This window comes from Neopsephotus bourkii, unplaced genomic scaffold (genome assembly GCF_033783945.1).
Source record: "Neopsephotus bourkii isolate Nb327-2 ecotype Australia unplaced genomic scaffold, CSIRO-AGI_Nbou_v1 NB_333, whole genome shotgun sequence".
Classification (NCBI taxonomy): domain Eukaryota; kingdom Metazoa; phylum Chordata; class Aves; order Psittaciformes; family Psittacidae; genus Neopsephotus; species Neopsephotus bourkii.
The window spans coordinates 71,131-89,662 of NW_026900839.1; the positions used below are offsets into that span (position 1 = coordinate 71,131).

An 18,532-nucleotide genomic window follows, 5' to 3' on the forward strand; every position below is an offset into this window, starting at 1 on the left:
GAGAAATACCCAGCCCGGAGTACTTCAGTAGCTGTGTATTGGGCTCTGCTTTAATACAGAAGCTACACAGACCACAGGCTCCAAACACATATCCCTGGCCATGGGGGAAAAGCCAACGAGGCAGCTTTAATGGCTAAGGCTGGAAGTGACTGCTCACAGCTCCTATTTAGCTTGGCCTTCTTTCACTTGGACTTCTCCAACCCAACCTCTTCCTCCTAACAGCCCTAAAACCCTTGCTTTGACTTTGATTCAAGTTACCTCTTTGTCACAGCATTGTGGTACTCCATGTATGTCCTACCATCAAAAGCAATGGCTTCTGCATCTCCAGCAGCCTTCTCAATGATCACTGGAGGTGGGAAAAAGAAGAGCTGTCAGGCAAAGGAGCATGGCCTGTCCATCCTTAAAGACCAGGAATATCCCCCTTTACACCGAGCATCCATAGCAGGATGAAGGCATGCACAAACATGCCATCCCTTGGGGCACATCAGCATGGTGTCACTCTAAGCAAGCCCCTGGAAAGCTTTATAGTGGATTTAGAGCCTTTGTGCTTGTGGTGTCCTCCCCCCAGGAGCCACAAGGAGAAGACCTCAGGCTTGGCAATAGCCATTCACTGTCCTGATGCCACCAGCTAGCCATGGAAGCAGCTCCATTGCCGTGTGTGGCTAACGAAGGTCCATGCCCATCCCTGCCATCTCACCTCTCTCACAGTGAGCCCCAGAGAAGCCCCTCTGGCAGGAGCACTCATAGGTCTCCATCCGAGGGCTGCAGGTACCCCCGTTCTGGCATGGATTGGGTTTTTGGGTGCAGGGGTGGCCTCGGAAGGGGGAGATCTCAATGGCGCTGCGGATGTTCTCCTCCTTCAGCACAGGAACCCCCTTGATGGTGATCTGGCAGGTAGAGGCAAGAGGAAGCACAAGTCAGCCTTCCCCAACCCATCTCTCTATGGGGCTGGTGGAGGCACAGAGACCAGTATCCTCCTGGGGACGCTGAGCAGCAGCCCCAAGCCTGTGTTCTCCTGTGATGTACCCCAAGTGCTGCCACTTTTCAACCACTTGTGTCCCCCCAATGCACATGGATCCATATCCCATGGCCAGCCCACTCCCAGGCTAATCCTCCAGTGAAACCAGTGCTGATGGCACCCTTCCCAGCAAGGCTCCTGCCCAATGCTGCCCGTTATGGCCTTACCTTCTGCACTGCTCCATCGAAGCTGGTGGAGATGGCGGCTGCTCGAGCGAGCTTGCTGAAATCAGGGGCTCCCCCCACGTAAAACGGCTCCTTCAGGTTCAGGAAGGTGTGAGGGACCTGGGATGGAGATGGGAGAAGGTGAGATGGAGATGTTGTGGGGTTGGGAGCAGGGCCGTGCGGCACAACCACAACCAGGTGTCCTCTGCTCATCCCCATTCCCTGCCTTCCTTCCTTATGGGCGTCCAGTGAACCCCCTTATGCCAAGCTCCAAAGTCTTGCCTGCAGCAGGCACACAAGGAGAAGATTCCCCATGGGTTTAAGTTGGCAGAGATGCTGTTGTGATGCTCTCAGCTGCGGAAGCCTCTGGTTTTGTGTGGTACCCAAAACCAAGTACATAAATATTGCTTCAGCCTCCCCAGGGGTAATGTTTAAACCCAAAAGCATCACATATTCAGCTTGGGTCCCTTACATCCCAAAGCATTCCATATTCAGCTTGGGTCTCCTACATCCCAAAGCATTCCATATTCAGCTTGGGTCCCTTACATCCCAAAGCATTCCATATTCAGCTTGGGTCCCCTACATCCCAAAGCATTCCATATTCAGCTTGGGTCTCCTACATCCCAAAGCATTCCATATTCAGCTTGGGTCCCCTACATCCCAAAGCATTCCATATTCAGCTTGGGTCCCTTACATCCCAAAGCATTCCATATTCAGCTTGGGTCTCCTACATCCCAAAGCATTCATATTCAGCTTGGGTCCCTTACATCCCAAAGCATTCCATATTCAGCTTGGGTCTCCTACATCCCAAAGCATTCCATATACAGCTTGGGTCCCCTACATCCCAAAGCATTCCATATTCAGCCTGGGTGTCCTACATCCCAAAGCATTCCATATTCAGCTTGGATCCCCTATAGCAAATAGCTAGAGGAGGTTCTCCTGCATCTCACGTGTGTTTGGAGGAGAAAGACTCCTTGCTGTCACCCTGCAGCCCGAACTAGGTGAGTCTTCAGCCCCATGGATCACTGGGCACATAACAGGAGGAACATCCCTTCCTGAGCTCCTGGGATGGACCCAGAGGCAGAGCAGCGAGGCAGGGATGCAGTTGGATGAGTCACTAGCTAATGCCTTGTGGAGTTAACACGAGAAACATGACCGGATGGATTGAAATGCTTCCGAAACAAAATGCAAGGACTGGCTGGAAAACTAATGATGGAAAAGGAAAGGAGTGTCTCTAAATCTACAGAGAACCTAAAGCTGTTTGGTCAGATGGAACACTGAGATCTGGATGGAAAACAAGGAACACGTGCCGATGGCAGATGGGATGGAGGTTGCAGTGGGTCATACTTATCTTTACCTTACGGGATTTCTGGGATCCAGACAGCAGGGGAAGGGAAAAATACAGTGAAAATCAACGGGAGAGAAAGAGAGAAAAGGGACATCAGTGGGTAACATCATTCCATGCAGGGCTGCAAGAGCACCAGTGCCCAGGGGAGGTAGGGAAGGGCAAAAGGATGCTGCAGAAGGCAACAGGAGGGGTGGCTGACAAGCAGGGTAAGCTTGAAGCTTGGAGAGATGAGTTAGGGGAGGAAAAGAGCCCTTCTTCTGCAGGAATGCTGCTTAACCTTGGTGCTGCACTTATTAGGGATGAGTTCAGCAGCAATTGGGGTTTTCCTTGCATTACCAGCTTCCCCATTGAAAAACTAGATGAAAGAAAGGCAAATAGCCCTGCTATGGGACCCCAGGAACTGCTCTTTGTGCAGAGACAAAGTGAACAGGGAGAAGTCGGACGTAAGCTGCCCGCTTGGGAACAGAGGAGAGAAGGCACTAATGGATTCAGCAGCAACACTGCAATGGGCTTTTACTGAGCCCAGCATCACAAGCACAGCCTGCACCAAAAAGGGTCCAGAGGGATAAGCAAGGACCTGCAACAAAGGGTAGGGGTGTCCATGTGGGTTGGGGGGCTCAGTCCAACAGAGCCCTGCAACCAAAGCCCCCCAATCAGGCTCTGTGTGATGGGGACAAGGAGAAAGGACGAGCTGGTCCTACAGCACCAGGGCCAGGCTGCAGAGTAGCTATGAGGCTGGTAAGCTCTGCCCCACAGCATCCTTTGCCTCCTAAGGTCATGCCCACTCTTCCTCCACCCCTGAAGCCGTGTAAAAGCACCAGGGACTTCTCAGCTCATCTCACACATGGGAGGAACAAGGCTGGAAGCTCTCCCTGGCCCATCACTTACCGGGGACTCTCCCATCACCCTCTCGCCGTTGTTGATCCTCATGACCCCTTTGCGCCCATTCCTCTCCAACAAGACGCTCATCCAAGTGTTGAGGGGAACGGGCTCTTTGCTCCTGGTGGCGAGAAGGGAGGAGAAGGCACATGGGTGTAAAGCTGCCTTGGCCAGCTTGCGGTGACACACAGAGCCCAGCATTAGGTGAGGAAAGAGGGACAAAGGAGGGGTGGAAGCAGCTCTGCCTTGTCCCACAAAGGGACACCCAACCAAGCAGCCAAGCATGAAGCCTCCTTCCCACCATTCCTTATGGCTTGCATGGAGGGGAGCTCCAAGCCAGTGCTGGATGCTCCTGCCATCACCACCACCCTGAGGAGCAGGTCCCAAGCCCTACCTGAGCACAGCTGCCCCTTTGCCCAGGTCGTATCTGTACTCCAGGTAACCATTGTGTAGAGCCAGAGACACAAAGTCCCCTTTGCCATCAGTCTTCTGGCCGTTGTAGAAGATCATGCCGCTGGGGTTCTTGGCCAGGAACACAACTTCCATGGACATTTTGTCCCTGAGGAGAGAAGTATGATGGATACCCTCCAATCCGACATTCCAAGCCCTTGGAATACCTCTGCCTGCCTGGTACAGCAGAGATTCCACCCCTGTAGGGCACTTTTGCTAGGTAAGAGATGCATGTGCTGTGGTCAGGATGCTGCTCCATGCTGCCTGTTTACCCAGCTTGCTGCAACACCAAGCACCCAGGGCATGGTGCTGGCTGCAGGGATTCTGGCAATGCCATTCATAGAATCCATGGGGTTGGAAAAAGACCTTTAAGATCAAATCCAACCTTTCCCTCTGGACTAAACCTGCAGCAGGCAAAGGGAAGACCTCTAGGGGAAAGCAGGCACAAGCTCTGTTCCCCAATCACTGCATCTCATTCCCAGGCACTTACTGCAGGTCAGGAACGAAGCTCTGCAGCCCATTCAGCTCCAGGTAGGAGAAGCCATTGAACTCCGGGAGGAAAGGCATGGTGTGGTCCTGCTCTGTCACTGGGCACAGACAGGGGAACGGTGAGGAAGAGGAGGCAAAACAGCTCTGGATGGTGCCCCACAGCCCCCTGGTCACCCCCAGGCTGGGCCAATGAGCACCTTCAGTTCCACCCCGTTCCCACACCCGCTCCCATCCCACCTCGCTCGCAGAAGTCTCCTTCCCGGCCCATGGGGCAGGCACACAGGGCACCTCCCTCCGGCAGCACCAGGCAGGTGGCAGAGACGTGGCAGGGGGTAGGGTCACAGGGGTTCCTCTCGTCAGCACAGGTTGGACCTGCAGCAGAAGGGGAAGGTTTGCCACATCAGCATCCCAAATCAACCGGGCATGGACACGTCTCTGATGTCTCCTGATGCACTGCCGGGCTCAGATTGGGCTCCCGTGATGCAGGAGCACCCCACAGCAAGCCCCACGAATGGCAAATGTGCAAAATTACACACCTAAAATGCAAGAGGACACTTTTTTGTGCACGAGAATGAACAGATCCTGGCCCTTGTGTTATCATAGAATAGTTAGGCTTGGAAAGGACCTTAAGATCATCCAGTTCCAACCTCCTGCCACGGGCAGAGAGTATTATGTGAATATCAATAGAATTCTACATTTACTGACTTCAGTGGATGTGGTTTCATCCCACTCTTCTCCCTCTTCTGCTGTAGCCCATAACATCATGGGATGGTTTGAGTTGGAAGGGACCTTGAAGCTCATCCAGTCCAACCCCCTGCAATGAGCAGGGATATCTCCAACCAGATCAGGTTGCCCATAGCCACATCCAGCCTTGAACGCCTCCAGGGACAAGGTCGCAGAGCTTTTGGCTTAAAACCCCTATCTTTTTAGTGCTACAACCAATCTGACCCCCATCCAAACCCATCACCTCCTTTATCAGCTCGCCTCTGGGATCCCTCAGGACCCGGCAGTGGGATGAGGACCCCCAGCACGATCCACACGTACCAGTGTAGGTGTGGAGGCACTCGCAGTGGAACATCTCAGCCTCCTTGACGTGGCAGATGCCGCTGTGGTGGCAGGGGTTGGGGTGGCAGGGGTCGTTGCCACACTCGCCCACCCCGCTGCCATAGAGCACATCACTGCCTTTCTCCCGCAGGTCGTACATCTGGTTGTTCACATCCAGGAGGCGGATGCAGCCCTTCAGGCCGGTGGTGGCTGTGGTCCGATCTGCCACCCTGAGGGCACAACAGGACAGAGTCAATGGGGGTTTGTCCCCAAGGACAAAACTGCAGGGGAATCCCAAGCAACAGGGTCAGGCTGTGGTACCCAGTGATGCTTCATTGCACAAACACCCTCCAGCCACCACCCGGAGCCTGGATACAGAGGCCTCAGCCCCTAGGGATGCTCTGCCCACAGCAGCAGAGGATGGTTTGGGTTGGAAAGGACCTTAAAGCTCATCCAGCTCCAACCCATTGCCATGAACGGGGACACCTTCTGATGGACCAGGTTGCTCCAAGCCCCGTCCAACCTGGCCTTGAACACTGCCAGGGATGGGGCGATGCCCAGGGCACCCTCACTCACACAGCCATTTGGTCCTCAGGTGCTCCCCCGATGAAGAGGTCCGTGTCGAGGTTGAGCCCATCGGTGCCTGTGGGGCTTTCCCCACTGACGTGGGGCTCCCCATCCACTGACAGCACCCCACTGCGCCGGTTCCGGTTCACCACCAACTGGTGCCACTTGCCAGGCTCCACACGGACCTTGCTGGTGATGATGCCAGTGCCGGAGCCAGTGTTAAACCTGGAGCAGAAGAGGAGGCCTGGGGCTGTGCCACCCTGCAGACAAGGGGCATCTGTGCCATGGCACGGGGGCTGCTGTGTCCCCCTTCCACAGGCTGGGTTGGGTTGGAAGGGACCTTAAAGCTCATCCAGTTCCACGGACAGGGACCCCTTCCACTGGAGCAGCTTGCTCCAAGCCCCTGTGTCCAACCTGGCCTTGAACACTGCCAGGGATGGGGCAGCCACAGCTTCTCTGGGCACCCTGTGCCAGCGCCTCAGCACCCTCACAGGGAAGAGCTTCTGCCTAAGAGCTCAGCTCAGTCTCCCCTCGGGCAGGTTCAAGCCATTCCCCTTGCCCTGTCCCTACAGGCCCCTGTCCCAAGCCCCTCTCCAGGTTTCCCCTTCAGAAGCCTTCTCTTCTCCACCGAAAGGTGGAGTCTGCACCTTTGGCTTTTAGGATGGGAAAAGTAACTCCATGCTCACACTTCTGGGGCCTTTCTTCCTTTCTTTCTCCCCCTGCATTTCTTTTTTCCAGTACAAAAACAGCACCAAAAAAAGACCTTTCCCTTGCTCAAAAAAACCAACCTCCCACAGCTTTCCAAACATCAAACTGAAATAAGGGAATTGAGTCCCCTTCGCGTTCCAATTACACTGGGAAAACCACTCTTCTTGTCCATTGATGCTACTGTATCTTAGCCTCCACGTTCAAGCCCAGCATCCTCCTGATGCTCTGCGAGGACCATTCACAGCTTCCCTGCTTCCTCCTCACCACGCAAGGCTGAGGGCACCCACCTGAGCTCCACGAAGCCGCCAACCAATGCCAGGGAGATGAAGTCTTTGCCACGGTTCTGGCCATTGTAGAGCAGGAGCCCGCTGAGCTCCAGGGTCCTGAACTCCATGGCGATGCGCACGGTGTGGTACGCCTTCATCATCTTGAAGGCCAGGTAGGACTTGCCACCGAAGCTGGGGATGAAGTACCTGATAGCTGCAAGAGCCAGGGTGGGTAGGGAAAGGAAGGGGGGATGAAGCAGAGGAAGGGATAGAAGGATGGAGAGGAAATAAAAGCCTGTGAACACCTTCCTACCTGCACAAAGAGAGAGCTCTTATGAAGTGGCACAAAGAAGCTCACATTCTCCTCTGGACCCATGCTTCTATGCAATTATCCCCTCCCAGACACTCATATTGGTTATGAACCAGCTCCTCTCATGATGGCATGACCCTAAATATTGCTTCCAGGCTTTAGAGATCTGTGGTATTGCTCCCCTAGCACTTGGCTTCAGTGATGCCCCAACCACCTCCTCCCAGTTAAGGACCGGTGCTGCTGGTCCTCTCCATGCTCAGCTATCACATCCCCTGCTGCACACACAGCTAGTTCCTCCTAACTCAACTCCCCTGCTCCTGAGATAGATTTTATCAGGAGATAAAACCCCTGGGATAAATATCCCAGAATCCCACATGACAGATTTACATTCATCCCTCCAGGCTTCTATTTAGTGCAGCTGAGATTTTCCAAGGGATCTGGAAGACCAAGCCCTATTAAAATGAACAGGGCTGGATACCCGCATCCAGCAGCAGCTCTGAATGCTCCATCTTACAGCTTTAGGGACAAAGCTGGTCAGGAATAAGCACTGAGAAGCCCTTGGTGTGACTGTGGGAGCTCACAGTCACCACCAGCAGCTCTGGTTAAACGTGCTGTCAGGATGGAGCTGTTTGCATAGCAGCTACTATCAGCACATATCTAGTGTATGACAGGACAGTTACTACTTGCCCCTGTTACATTCACAACCAGTCAATAGCTTCAGGAGAGCAACAATGCCATTAGCTGAGATTAAAAGGAGAAGCTCAATCTCCAATGCGTTGGGGCACTGACGGAGCACAAGTGAAGCCAGGAAGAAATTGCTCCAGGCACCTTCTTAGCATCACTGAATGGTTTGGGTTGGAAAAGACCTTAAGCCCATCGAGTTCCAACCCCCTGCCATGGGCAGGGACACCTCATCCTAGACCATGTCACCCAAGACTCCATCCAACCCGGCCTTGAACGCTGCCAGGGATGGAGCATCCACAACTTCCTTAGGCAACCCATTCTTACCCTGCAGCCTTGCTGTGCTTGCCTTTTAACACGCACAGTGTGTGTACAACCTGCTTGTGGCTGTGTTAATGCCAGTTGAATTGATCCCTGCCTGGTGATGTTGTGGGGCTGGGTCTGTTCCCAACATCTCTCCATCACCACCATCAAGTCCATTGATGGATAGACCAACAGAGGTCCATACAGAAGCACGTACGTTTCTCACACACAGCTCCCCCTTTGCCAGCCGGGCAGCTACAGGTGAACTCCTTCCCATCATCCTCACAGGTGCCACCATGCAAACAGGGGTGAGAGTCACAGGGACGTGAGGGCTTCTTCGTGGTAGGGGGCTGGCGCGTGGGCTTCCGACGCGTGGTGGCCGGTAGGGTGGATGCAGGTCTCCTGGTGCTCATAGCTCCTGACATCTTGGTGCTGGGTCTACCCATGGTGTCCTGGCGCAGGAAATGGACTGTGGTGGCAGCGGCGGCCGTGGTGTACCGGCGGGTGGTGGCGGGTGCCATGGTGGTGGCCGTGGTGGTGGTGACGGTGGTGGTGAAGAGCCGGGGGATCCAGTCTGAAACAGGATAATGCAGATTGACACCGGTGCTTTGGAACCCTTTGTATAGAGTCATAGAATGGTTTGGGTTGGAATGGACCTTATGGTCATGCATCCCACCGCATGTCCCAGCTTATGGTGCAGAAGTTGCCTGCACCGAGCCCTTCTCTTCCTCCCACCCTGCCATGAAGTAGCCACAGATAGAGGGGGGCTCACCAAAGTCCATGAATTTGATATGCTCCTGTTGGGGCTTCTTCACCAGGATGGTTGTCTTCTTGGAAGCTTTGATCTGCTTCAGCAAGGCCCCTTGGACATCCGCTGCCGTGTAGGAAGTGGCTGACCATAACCAGGAGGAGAAAGGTAAGAGTGAAGATGCGTGTTTACCTAGGAGCTTCCCTCTCATGACAATGGATCTGAATCATTCCTATCCCTAGGGAATGCTTCTGCCTGCATTCCACAATGAATCAGCACTTACCTGGGTCAAAGTGGGCCTCCACAATGACGCGGACAGCGCTGCTCTGCCCCAGGTCTCGGACACGGATGCTCTTGAAGTCCTTCTTAACATCGGAATTGCGGAAAAGCTCATCCAGCTTTTGGCCAGAAGTGAAGGAGAGAGGAGAAACCAAGTGGTTAATGGGGAGAGCCAAGGAGATGGGTCCTTTCAGTAGGAAAGCCTGAATCCCAGCTAGTCTCCTTGGTTTTGCATCCAAACCTTTGCGAGCATCCAAGTGACACAAGCAGAGAACGAGCCCCGTTGCCTATGATGATAACTTCATCTGGTCCCTACTCTTTACAGCCTGCAGTCAGAGGTAAGAACAGGCTCCAGACATAAAGCAGGGAAGTGAGCTGTCCCCATGGTGAGGAAGAGCAGAACAGAGGCAGACTAGAGACACCTTGCAGTTCATACAGGGATTTTCTATTGTGTAGCATCTAAGTCTTTCTGATCTCTTCTAAAGCTGGGTAAACCTTGGGAAAATCCCATAAGGGGCCATTCTGCATCTTTAAGTACCTGATTGCCTTTTAATACTTGGCTCTCAGACACTGCAGGATTTGTCTGAAGTCAGAGGAAGGAGACAATGACAGTCCAAGGCTTACAGTCAGGCTTTAATACCCCTGCAGGCTATCTATCCAGCCTCATGGAACCCTGCTAGTGTGGCCAGAAGTCATCACAGCCAGAGGCCACCATGTCCTTCCCTCAAGGAAAACACACAGGAAAGTAATAACTGGCTAATGGTCCCATGGAATACTGATCTCAGAGGGATGAGGGAGCACATCACATCCACGGGCGTTTGAATGTGACTTGCACAATGACAACAGGCTCTGCAGCATTGGGCCACAGCAGTAACATTGACAGAGGTCCTGTGCCATGCCTTCCTATCCCCCAGCCTGGGAAAAGAGCCTTCCTGGGGGGAAGAATGGATGACCCATGAATGAAGCTTTTGTGTGCCTCTTTGCATCCTCGGATGGAAGCCGCTGTTGTATTGGGAAACACTGCTATGGTGATATAGAACTGCACGAGCCATATGGTCCATATGCCAGGCACTCATCTGCTTATACGCCTGTACTGAGGGCTTGCCAACTTCTAAGTGCAGCTTGGAACCAGCTCTAAATACATTAATCTCCTTGCAAAGATGCTCTGTATTTGCTATGCCATGCTATAATGTTGCTCCCAAACCTATATATGTACACAGTACCATGCAAAGGCCACTACGCCTAGAACAGCCCCCCCACCAAAATCAAGCTGAAAAAGGCTGGGTTTTGACCCACCACATAGCAAAGGATGGAGCCAACTGACACACCAAGTGGTAGAGGCTAATAACACGCTACAAAGAGGTGACACAATTCAAACGGGGTATCTCTTAGAACTGCCCCATCATCGCTTTACATTCCTAAGTGCCCATAACAGTGATAAGTTGTGTCCACCCCAACTTCTGTAGGTTGAGCCCACCTTAAATAAACCCCAAAACCAACACGGAGCAATGCTCCTTCAAGATGCTCAACATGTTTTGCAGCCAGGTCTCTGTGCTCCCATTGACAGGCAGCAATGAGAGACCTCTCCAGAAGCCATCACAAACAAGGATGGAGGCAAAGCAGGAGACCCACAGTTTAGTTGTCTGACCACCATAGTGGAGACAGAGGCGGGCAGGATCTTGTCTTCTTCTGCCAAAGCCCTATCCATCCACAATCCATGCCAAAGCCCTATGCATCCATGATCAAGTGCAAAGGACTCACCGCACTCTCAATGCTCCTCGCTGTCTCCCCAAAGAGCTCTGATTTGGGATCAGCCATCTCGGGTGTGTAGAACAGCTCCTGGCCTTCCACCTCTTCCAAGATGAGGACTCCTTGGAAGACTTTGGTAGCTATGGAATGGAAGGGCAGACAAGACAAACGCCTTTAGTCAGCTTGTGGGAAAGGGGACAGGCGTCTGGCTGACAGCATTCGAGTCCCTGGTGGGGGAAAGGGTGATGGCAGTGTGCGGGTAGTGCCAGTGTTGGGGTTAGTCTGGATGGGTCTGCACCATGGAGGATTAGTATTCAAGGGGTGCTGGAGCAGATGGCAAAGACCAGGCTCGAGATGGCAGCTTTTACCATACGGGTTCCTGTGAGCTCCGGCCCGGGTAGCAGCCCCCCTGCACCGGCTGAGTAACAAGAGAAAGACGTTAGCCAGAGCAGCACATAGTCAACACGGCAGGATCACACACGTGCATGCAAACAGGGGCAGAGAGGAGGGCGAAAAGTGGGCTCTGGACAAGAAGACCTGTGCTGGGAGAGGGAAGTGACCAGCTAACAGGCCTTGGAAACCAGCCTGAAAGTGCAAGAGGAACCCAAAGGATGGTTCCCTTCCCATAGAGGCACCTATAGAAGATCCCCGCTGTGGGTAACCACACGGGACATTCCCAGAAGTTGTGCTTTTGTGGGTTAAAATGTGGTGTCCATAGGAAAAGGGGATGTTCTGCTCAGAGAGGGACAGTTGAGAAGGACCACAGCGAGGAAGCATCTGAGAGGTGGCCCCAGAGCAATAAGTTTTAGGTTAACAAGGATGCACGTTCAGAACAACCTATACTGTGATCCAACATGGGTAGCTCTGTGTTTCCTCAATATGAACAGTGTGAAAGGACAAGACAGATCCCACCTAGGCCATGAGCACCCCTGGGAATCAGGAGTCAAGAAGCTCCCCAGGATGCCCAGCACAGACACTGGGGCTCAGCTGCTCTCCCATGGGGTTAAACTGGTCCTGGTCAGCCCAGCTGCCTTTATAGATATCAACGTAGATAACGGGAATCCAAGGAATTCCCTCATTGTCCCTAGTGCCAGTCAGGAGCTCTGCAGAAGCCTGGGTAGAGCACTGGGCAAGTTGTTAAGGAAGAAAGTGGTCACCTAAGGGAAGCAACAGAGTTCCCTGGCCCTCAGTTCAGCAGCAGGGTGGCTGCTGGCTGCTCTGAGCACAACATCCATGGCTCAGCATCTCCTCATGAGCATCCTCTTGCACCAATCCCTTCCCGCACCCTACAAGAGCTCAGCCTGACCCCTGATCACTGAATGGGACCCCGGAGCCCATCCCTAGGGACAAACTCACCCGGGCAGTTGGTGCCTTCAGCATCTGCAGCCGCAGTCTTGCCATCCGAGCAGCATCCCAGCGGGGTGTTGTAGCACGTCGCCCTCTCGATGCCTGGGGTGGAAGTTACTTGGCTTTCCTCCACCTCCTCCTCCCCTGCAGGGCATCAAGAGGAGCATTCACCAGCAGGAGGTAAGACCTCACCTCTGCATCAGAGCTTCACAGCTTCGTGTTGTCAAGGGCACAGGGTATGGTTTAGCCCACAACCAACCTGCCAAGCCAACCCTAAGCAGCGCAAACTCACCGGCAGAGCCTGCCCCGCTCGATTCCTGGTCTCCACTGATACCCATCTCCTGGTCTCCACTGCCTTCTGCACTGCCTGATTCAACATAGGCAGGCTGGGTGGTGGCCAGGACCACTGGTGCAGTGGAAAGAGGGCGGACAGTGGTCTTATACACCCCATGGGTCATCCATGGGGTGGTGGCGGGTCTGGCAGTGGTGATTCGCCTCGTTGTAGGGTGACCTCTTTCAGTAGGCTTGGCTTCCAACAGCAGGGAGCTGGTGGGCAGCTCGGTGGGCTCCGGAGCCTGGGTGGTGAGCTGCAGGGGTGGAGGGAGCATCAACTTGTCCAAGGGCACTGTTGGCAATGGTGTTGGCGGTGGGATGTGGCTGGTGTGAGTGATGGACTCTGAAAGGAGAAGGAGGACAGGGTAGGTAAGGAGGCATCTTCCCTGCCATGAAGAGTCATGGCACAGCAAGGAACCACAGCCAGGACCACGTCCAGTGTGTGGCACAGCACTGAGAGCAGCAGATGCTCACCATGGCACTGCCCCACGTGTTTCACTGTGATGACTTGTCCCTGCCGGCAGGCGATGGTCTTCAGTTGGCACTGGTCCCCATAGGTGACACCATCAGAACCACACACCTGGGATGCAGAGGGGAAATGTGAGCTGTGCCTCTGTCCCCCTCCAAGCACTGGGAACAATGAACCCATCTCTAAGTGCTGGAAGCTTTGCAGGGTCCTTTAGAGGCAAAGAGGTGAGCACAGAGGGACCACTGCAGAAGCCCAGGAGCAATGATGCTCAGAGCATCCAGCTCTGCTGGGGGACATCTACAACTCATGTCACCCTTCAAAGAGTGACCAAACGTCCCCTCCTGCTTCTTGGGGTGGAAAAGAGCCATGACAGTCATGCTGCCCACCCGTCCCCAGCACGCTGCTCAGGCCCACAAACCTTGGTCATGTTGGCATCCAAGCAGAGCGGGGATGGGCACTCGCAGTGGGCAAAGCCATTGACTTCCACACAGGAGGCCCCAAACTCACAGTTCATCTCCTCACAGGATTTGGGGGCTGATGGGTCTGGGGTAGGGAGAGAAGGGGGAAAAGATGGGAAGAGATGATCAACAAAGCACATACCAAGCATGAAGAAACAGGCTATATAATGAAATCCCTCTCTCCTTCCAGTAGGTCTTAGCTCTTCCAGTTCAGACTGATGGACAAGACAGTCTTTCCCCAAAAAGACAGAGTCCTTTATGCACAGATAACAGGAAGCCAGCCAGGAATGGAGGCCCCTTCATCCCAAAGCACAAGCATCCGGCATGGGAGGGATGCTTTTCTTCCAGGATCAGCATTATCCAAGCACCCGCTCTCAGTGCCCCACACAGTCCCTCTGGCACCTCACCTTTCTCACAGCCAGTCATGCCCAGCTTGCTGCCATTGGGACACTGGTTGCACTTCATGCCAGTGATACCAGTCTTGCAGGAGCACAGGCCAGTCATCTGCTCGCAGTCATCACGCACTGAACCCACCGGGTCGCAGTTACAGGCTGGGCAAGAAAGGGGAAAGAAGACACTGGTTTGCTGGTGATCCAAGCAGATCCAAGCACCTTAAGATCATTCTTGAACACTGCCAGGGATGGAGCAGCTACAGCTTCTCTGGGCACCCTGTGCCAGCACCTCAGCACCCTCACAGGGAAGAGCTTCCTTACGTCCAACCTGAACTTCCCGTTTCAGTTTGAACCCATCACCCTTTGTCCTATTGCTACAGTCCCTGATGAAGAGTCATAGAATGATAGAATCATAGATTAGTTTGGGTTGGAAAGGACCTTAAGCTCACCCAGTTCCAACCCACTGCCATGGGCAGGGACACCTCACACTAAACCATATCACCCAAGGCCTCGTCCAACCTGGCCTTGAACACTGCCAGGGATGGAGCATTCACAACCTCCCTGGGCAACCCATTCCAGTGCCTCACCACCCTAACAGGAAAGAATTTCCTCCTTATATCCAATCTAAACTTCCCCTGTTTCAGTTTGAACCCGTTACCCCTTGTCCTGTCACTACAGTCCCTAATGAAGAGTCCCTCCCCAGCATCCCTATAGGCCCCTTCAGATACTGGAAGCTGCTCTGAGGTCTCCACGCAGCCTTCTCTTCTCCAGGCTGAACAGCCCCAACTTTCTCAGCCTATCTTCATATGGGAGGTGCCCTAGTCCCCTGATCATTCTCGTGGCCCTCCTCTGGACTTGTCCCTCAATGATATCCCATTCTCTTTAGACAGAACACGCTCCCGCAACCTCTGTCATGGGAGGGATGCTTTGGAGCATCCCTATGGGATGGGCTGATGGCCACACTCACGGGTGCAGCCGCTCTTGCTGTCGGTGACGATGCCACGGAAGTTCCAGAAGCCGGGCTCGCAGCGGTCACACTTGAGGCCCCCCACGCCGGGCTTGCAGGAGCACTGCCCTGTGGTGGGGTCACAGGCTCCTCCATAGGAGCCATAGGGGTTGCATTGACAGGTACCTGTGAGCAAACAGAGAACCATGGAATGGTTTGGGTTGGAAAGGACCTTAGGGTCATCTAGATCCAACCCCCTGCCATGGCATCTGCATCGTGGTGGAGGGACCACTGAGATGCTCAGCCAGGGCTGGAGCATGGTGGGCAAAAGGAGGTTTCACCATCGGCTCTCAACACTTTTCTGCTCCATCTACAAGGGGGGAACTAAACCTCCAGGGATGAACCTGCCTGCTTTGCTGTCATCAAGAACTCCTCTCTCATTAACATCAAAGGGGAAGGAAGCTATTAGAAGTTTATTATTAATTCATTAATTAGGAACTTGATGGAGGGAAGCGATCCAAAGATAGACAGAGAGACACTGCCTTAATCCCCAGGGAGCAGTGGAAAGCGGACATGGGGCAGAGATGGAAAGAAAGGGAAAATGCAGAAGCAGCAAGTTGGGTGTATATGCACATCCCCAGCCTTCCAGAGGCAGGGAAATGGCATGTCCAGAACAGGCAGCAAGGGATAAATCTGCCCTAGGGGCTACAAGCTAAGTGATAATTACATCCTGATGTGCGAAGGATGGGTGCAGCGGTTGGGACTTCATACAGATGGTTGGACACAGGCCTTGGGATAGATAAAATAAAGAGGAAAGGAAGCAGGAGAAAGAACAAGGAACTGGTTCTGCACAAGAATGGAACGTGTAGACGCTGCATGTGCAATAATGTGATTATAAGATGCTGTGTTAGCAACAGTGTGATCATAAGGCGAACATGAGATAAGGCTGTGCAAATAGGAATAATGTCACAATCTTGTGATTAATACTCTATATAGAAATAAGGCAACTGAAAATTGCAGTGTAGCACCTTGTGGGGCTGGGGCCATAAAACTTGAGCTGTATCTCAAGAAAGGGTCTTCTCTTCACCTCATGAGAGGAGCCCGTGTCATCTGTCATCACACTGATGTATGCTTGCTGCCAACATAGGTGGGACAGAAACTGGTGGGATAATGAATCCCAGTCAGCTGGGAAGCTGTGGCCATGGATTGGAGGGTGGGGGACAGGAGTTCCATCAGAGACACAGGAATACTGGTAGCATTGGCAGGGTGATGCTGGAAGCAAAATGCTTGTGTCTGCCCTTACGTCACCCTGGCCATCTCCTCATGGCTCTGCTCCTTGCTCTTCCAGCATCCATCCAGCCCATTCCATGCACCTCCTGCCAGGACATCCCTGCACCCTCTCTGAATACTGCTTGTTCAATGATACAGACATTAGAGAGCACTACAGCCTCATCAGGAGGGCATTAGCCAGGCCCAAGCATGGTGTGAACCATGTCTCCACAGGGTAATGGGTTTCCCTAATGGGCGGTCACAGCCTCAGCTGGTAAGAGCTTGCTAATGCCTTTCAGAGTGCTGCTCCTGCTTAAGTGCTGGCTCTGATCATCGTTTAATAAATATTAATGAAGCATTTGCCAGCTCAGCTTCCTGCACATTGCAGTCACCAACCATGGGTGGCCTGCGGAAGGTGAACATAAAAGCTCTCTTCCACCTCAGCCTGCACTGCAAGGGTGTGAGCAAAACTTGTGTCACTCAGACCGGTGAAAAACCTTCAGCCGCTAGCAATGGGTTGAAGGCACATTCTGGTCCTAAGGCAGAAGCATCCAGCATGGATGCAGCTGAATCATAGGATGACTTGGGTCAGAAGGGACCTTAAAGCTCATCCAGTTCCAACCCATTGCCATGAACAGGGACACCTTCCACTGGAGCAGGTTGCTCCAAACCCCTGTGTCCAACACTGCCAGGGATGCCACCATCCTGTCCTCCTGCATTGGAGAAGGATTTAGACCTGGAAGTTGACTTGGGGCTGTTGCAATGGCAAGAGCATCACTAGTAGATACAGAAGGTGAAGCATGTGTGCATGCATATCTCCATGTGTGCACGCTGGGAGCCTGGAGATGGGGGTAAATGGAGCCTGAGAGTCACCAGTTAGCAGAAGAATAGGATGTTTCCCACAGGATGGGACCCCAATTCCCTGCTCCACCCACTCTCTCCTGCCTTCCAGCCATCCCTGAAGGTCCTTCATGCCCACCAAGACAGGAACACAATATTCACTCACTTGGGCATCCAGCAGCACCCACTCCAAGCGCCAAGGTCATGTTGTCTGGGCAGCATCCGTAGATGGTCTGGCTGCAGTGCACAACCAGGAGAGGTGGTGGGGTTGTGGCAATGGCTGCAGAGGAAGGCAGAGAGGCAGAGGTTATCCTTGGCACAGGGCAGTATTCCCAAGGAACCATCCCGCAAAACCACATGGTCCTTGCAGAGATGCTGGGAGCAAGCGATGAGATGAGGTCCTACCCTTGGTAAGGGAAAGCAAAGGGCATGAAACAGGAATGATGCAGCAGGGATCAGCTAAACCAACACAGACATTGCTGTATCCTGAGTGAGCACTTCCTTGCTTAGCCCCGGGGACAGGGGACGTGTCCCTGTAGGACACCAGGCTGGCTGCCTTTGGGCACTCACCACGACAGGCTCCTTGGCTAGTGACATAGAGATCCTGGCGCTTCTCGCACCGTGTCTTCTTCAGCTCACACTCGTTGGTGTAGGTCACACCATCAGAGCCACAAACCTGCCAGGACATGGATGGAAGCCGCTCAGGGCAGCCCCTGGCACAGGAAGGCAGGTTCCTTATCCATGGGATGCTCTCTCCTGCGCAGGAAGCATGCGGGAAAGGCACCAGGGAGCAGAGAGGAGGGGAGCAGCGTGCAGCCCGGAGGTGCTGAGCGTGCTTACCGGGTTGCGTGGCACTGCCAGGCAGGTGAAGTCACACACACAGCGGTCATCCTCTGCATCCTCGTCCCACCAGCCCCCATACTGCCGGCACCGGTCCTGGTCACACTCAGACCCATCGCCGGAGCCCGAGCCCCCCGAGCCGCACTCTGCAGTGAAGGAGGATGATGGTGAGAAAGGGGAGAGCAGAGGGGATGGGGCCAAAGCCCTCACATGAGGCTGTGCCCTTGCAGTCCACAGACCCATCCAAGTCACAGCAGATGGAACCTCTGCAGCCTCAGGATCCTGGGCCCATAGATATTAGGATGCTTATGCTGGACCTCAGATCTGGGGACCTCAATCTGTGTTATCCCTTGGAGAACACAGATTCTCCCATCGCTGTCACAACAGTGCTAACCCTACATAATGAAAACTGCAAAGTGATTCCTTAGCACTTGGCCTGAGATCTTCCTCTCCACAGCATCACTGCAGCACCTAAAGCAAGGATCCTGCAGCTACCAGCACCATGTAGGCTACCTGGAGATCAGCTATCTAATAGCCACACACAGGAGGAAGGGATGTCACTTGACTTAGTGACAGCTTAACTCCATGCTTTGATCTGATTCCTTCCCATTCTGCCCTCCCAAACACATAGTGCA

General features: G+C 53.6%; 1 protein-coding gene across 5 annotated transcripts in view; it reads right to left on the reverse strand.

Annotated features, from left to right (window-relative positions):
- The window catches only part of AGRN (agrin), a 105,167-nt gene that overhangs the window by 7,049 nt on the left and 79,586 nt on the right, over positions 1 to 18,532 (reverse strand). For 3 of the 5 annotated variants that reach the window (XM_061347880.1, XM_061347878.1, XM_061347881.1), the window contains 24 exons: positions 17,898 to 18,043; positions 17,628 to 17,733; positions 17,224 to 17,337; positions 14,970 to 15,134; positions 14,018 to 14,161; positions 13,571 to 13,695; positions 13,158 to 13,263; positions 12,643 to 13,026; positions 12,360 to 12,494; positions 11,016 to 11,143; positions 9,259 to 9,373; positions 9,000 to 9,119; positions 8,445 to 8,801; positions 6,955 to 7,147; positions 5,969 to 6,184; positions 5,393 to 5,622; positions 4,586 to 4,720; positions 4,350 to 4,446; positions 3,804 to 3,968; positions 3,419 to 3,530; positions 2,540 to 2,551; positions 1,186 to 1,302; positions 698 to 887; positions 259 to 346 (listed from right to left, as the gene is read on the reverse strand). In XM_061347880.1, coding sequence (XP_061203864.1) covers positions 259 to 346; positions 698 to 887; positions 1,186 to 1,302; positions 2,540 to 2,551; positions 3,419 to 3,530; positions 3,804 to 3,968; positions 4,350 to 4,446; positions 4,586 to 4,720; positions 5,393 to 5,622; positions 5,969 to 6,184; positions 6,955 to 7,147; positions 8,445 to 8,801; positions 9,000 to 9,119; positions 9,259 to 9,373; positions 11,016 to 11,143; positions 12,360 to 12,494; positions 12,643 to 13,026; positions 13,158 to 13,263; positions 13,571 to 13,695; positions 14,018 to 14,161; positions 14,970 to 15,134; positions 17,224 to 17,337; positions 17,628 to 17,733; positions 17,898 to 18,043 — 3,700 coding nt within the window. The remainder of the gene's footprint in view (positions 1 to 258; positions 347 to 697; positions 888 to 1,185; positions 1,303 to 2,539; positions 2,552 to 3,418; positions 3,531 to 3,803; positions 3,969 to 4,349; positions 4,447 to 4,585; positions 4,721 to 5,392; positions 5,623 to 5,968; positions 6,185 to 6,954; positions 7,148 to 8,444; positions 8,802 to 8,999; positions 9,120 to 9,258; positions 9,374 to 11,015; positions 11,144 to 12,359; positions 12,495 to 12,642; positions 13,027 to 13,157; positions 13,264 to 13,570; positions 13,696 to 14,017; positions 14,162 to 14,969; positions 15,135 to 17,223; positions 17,338 to 17,627; positions 17,734 to 17,897; positions 18,044 to 18,532) is intronic. The other 2 variants (XM_061347882.1, XM_061347879.1) reach the window with 1 other exon arrangement.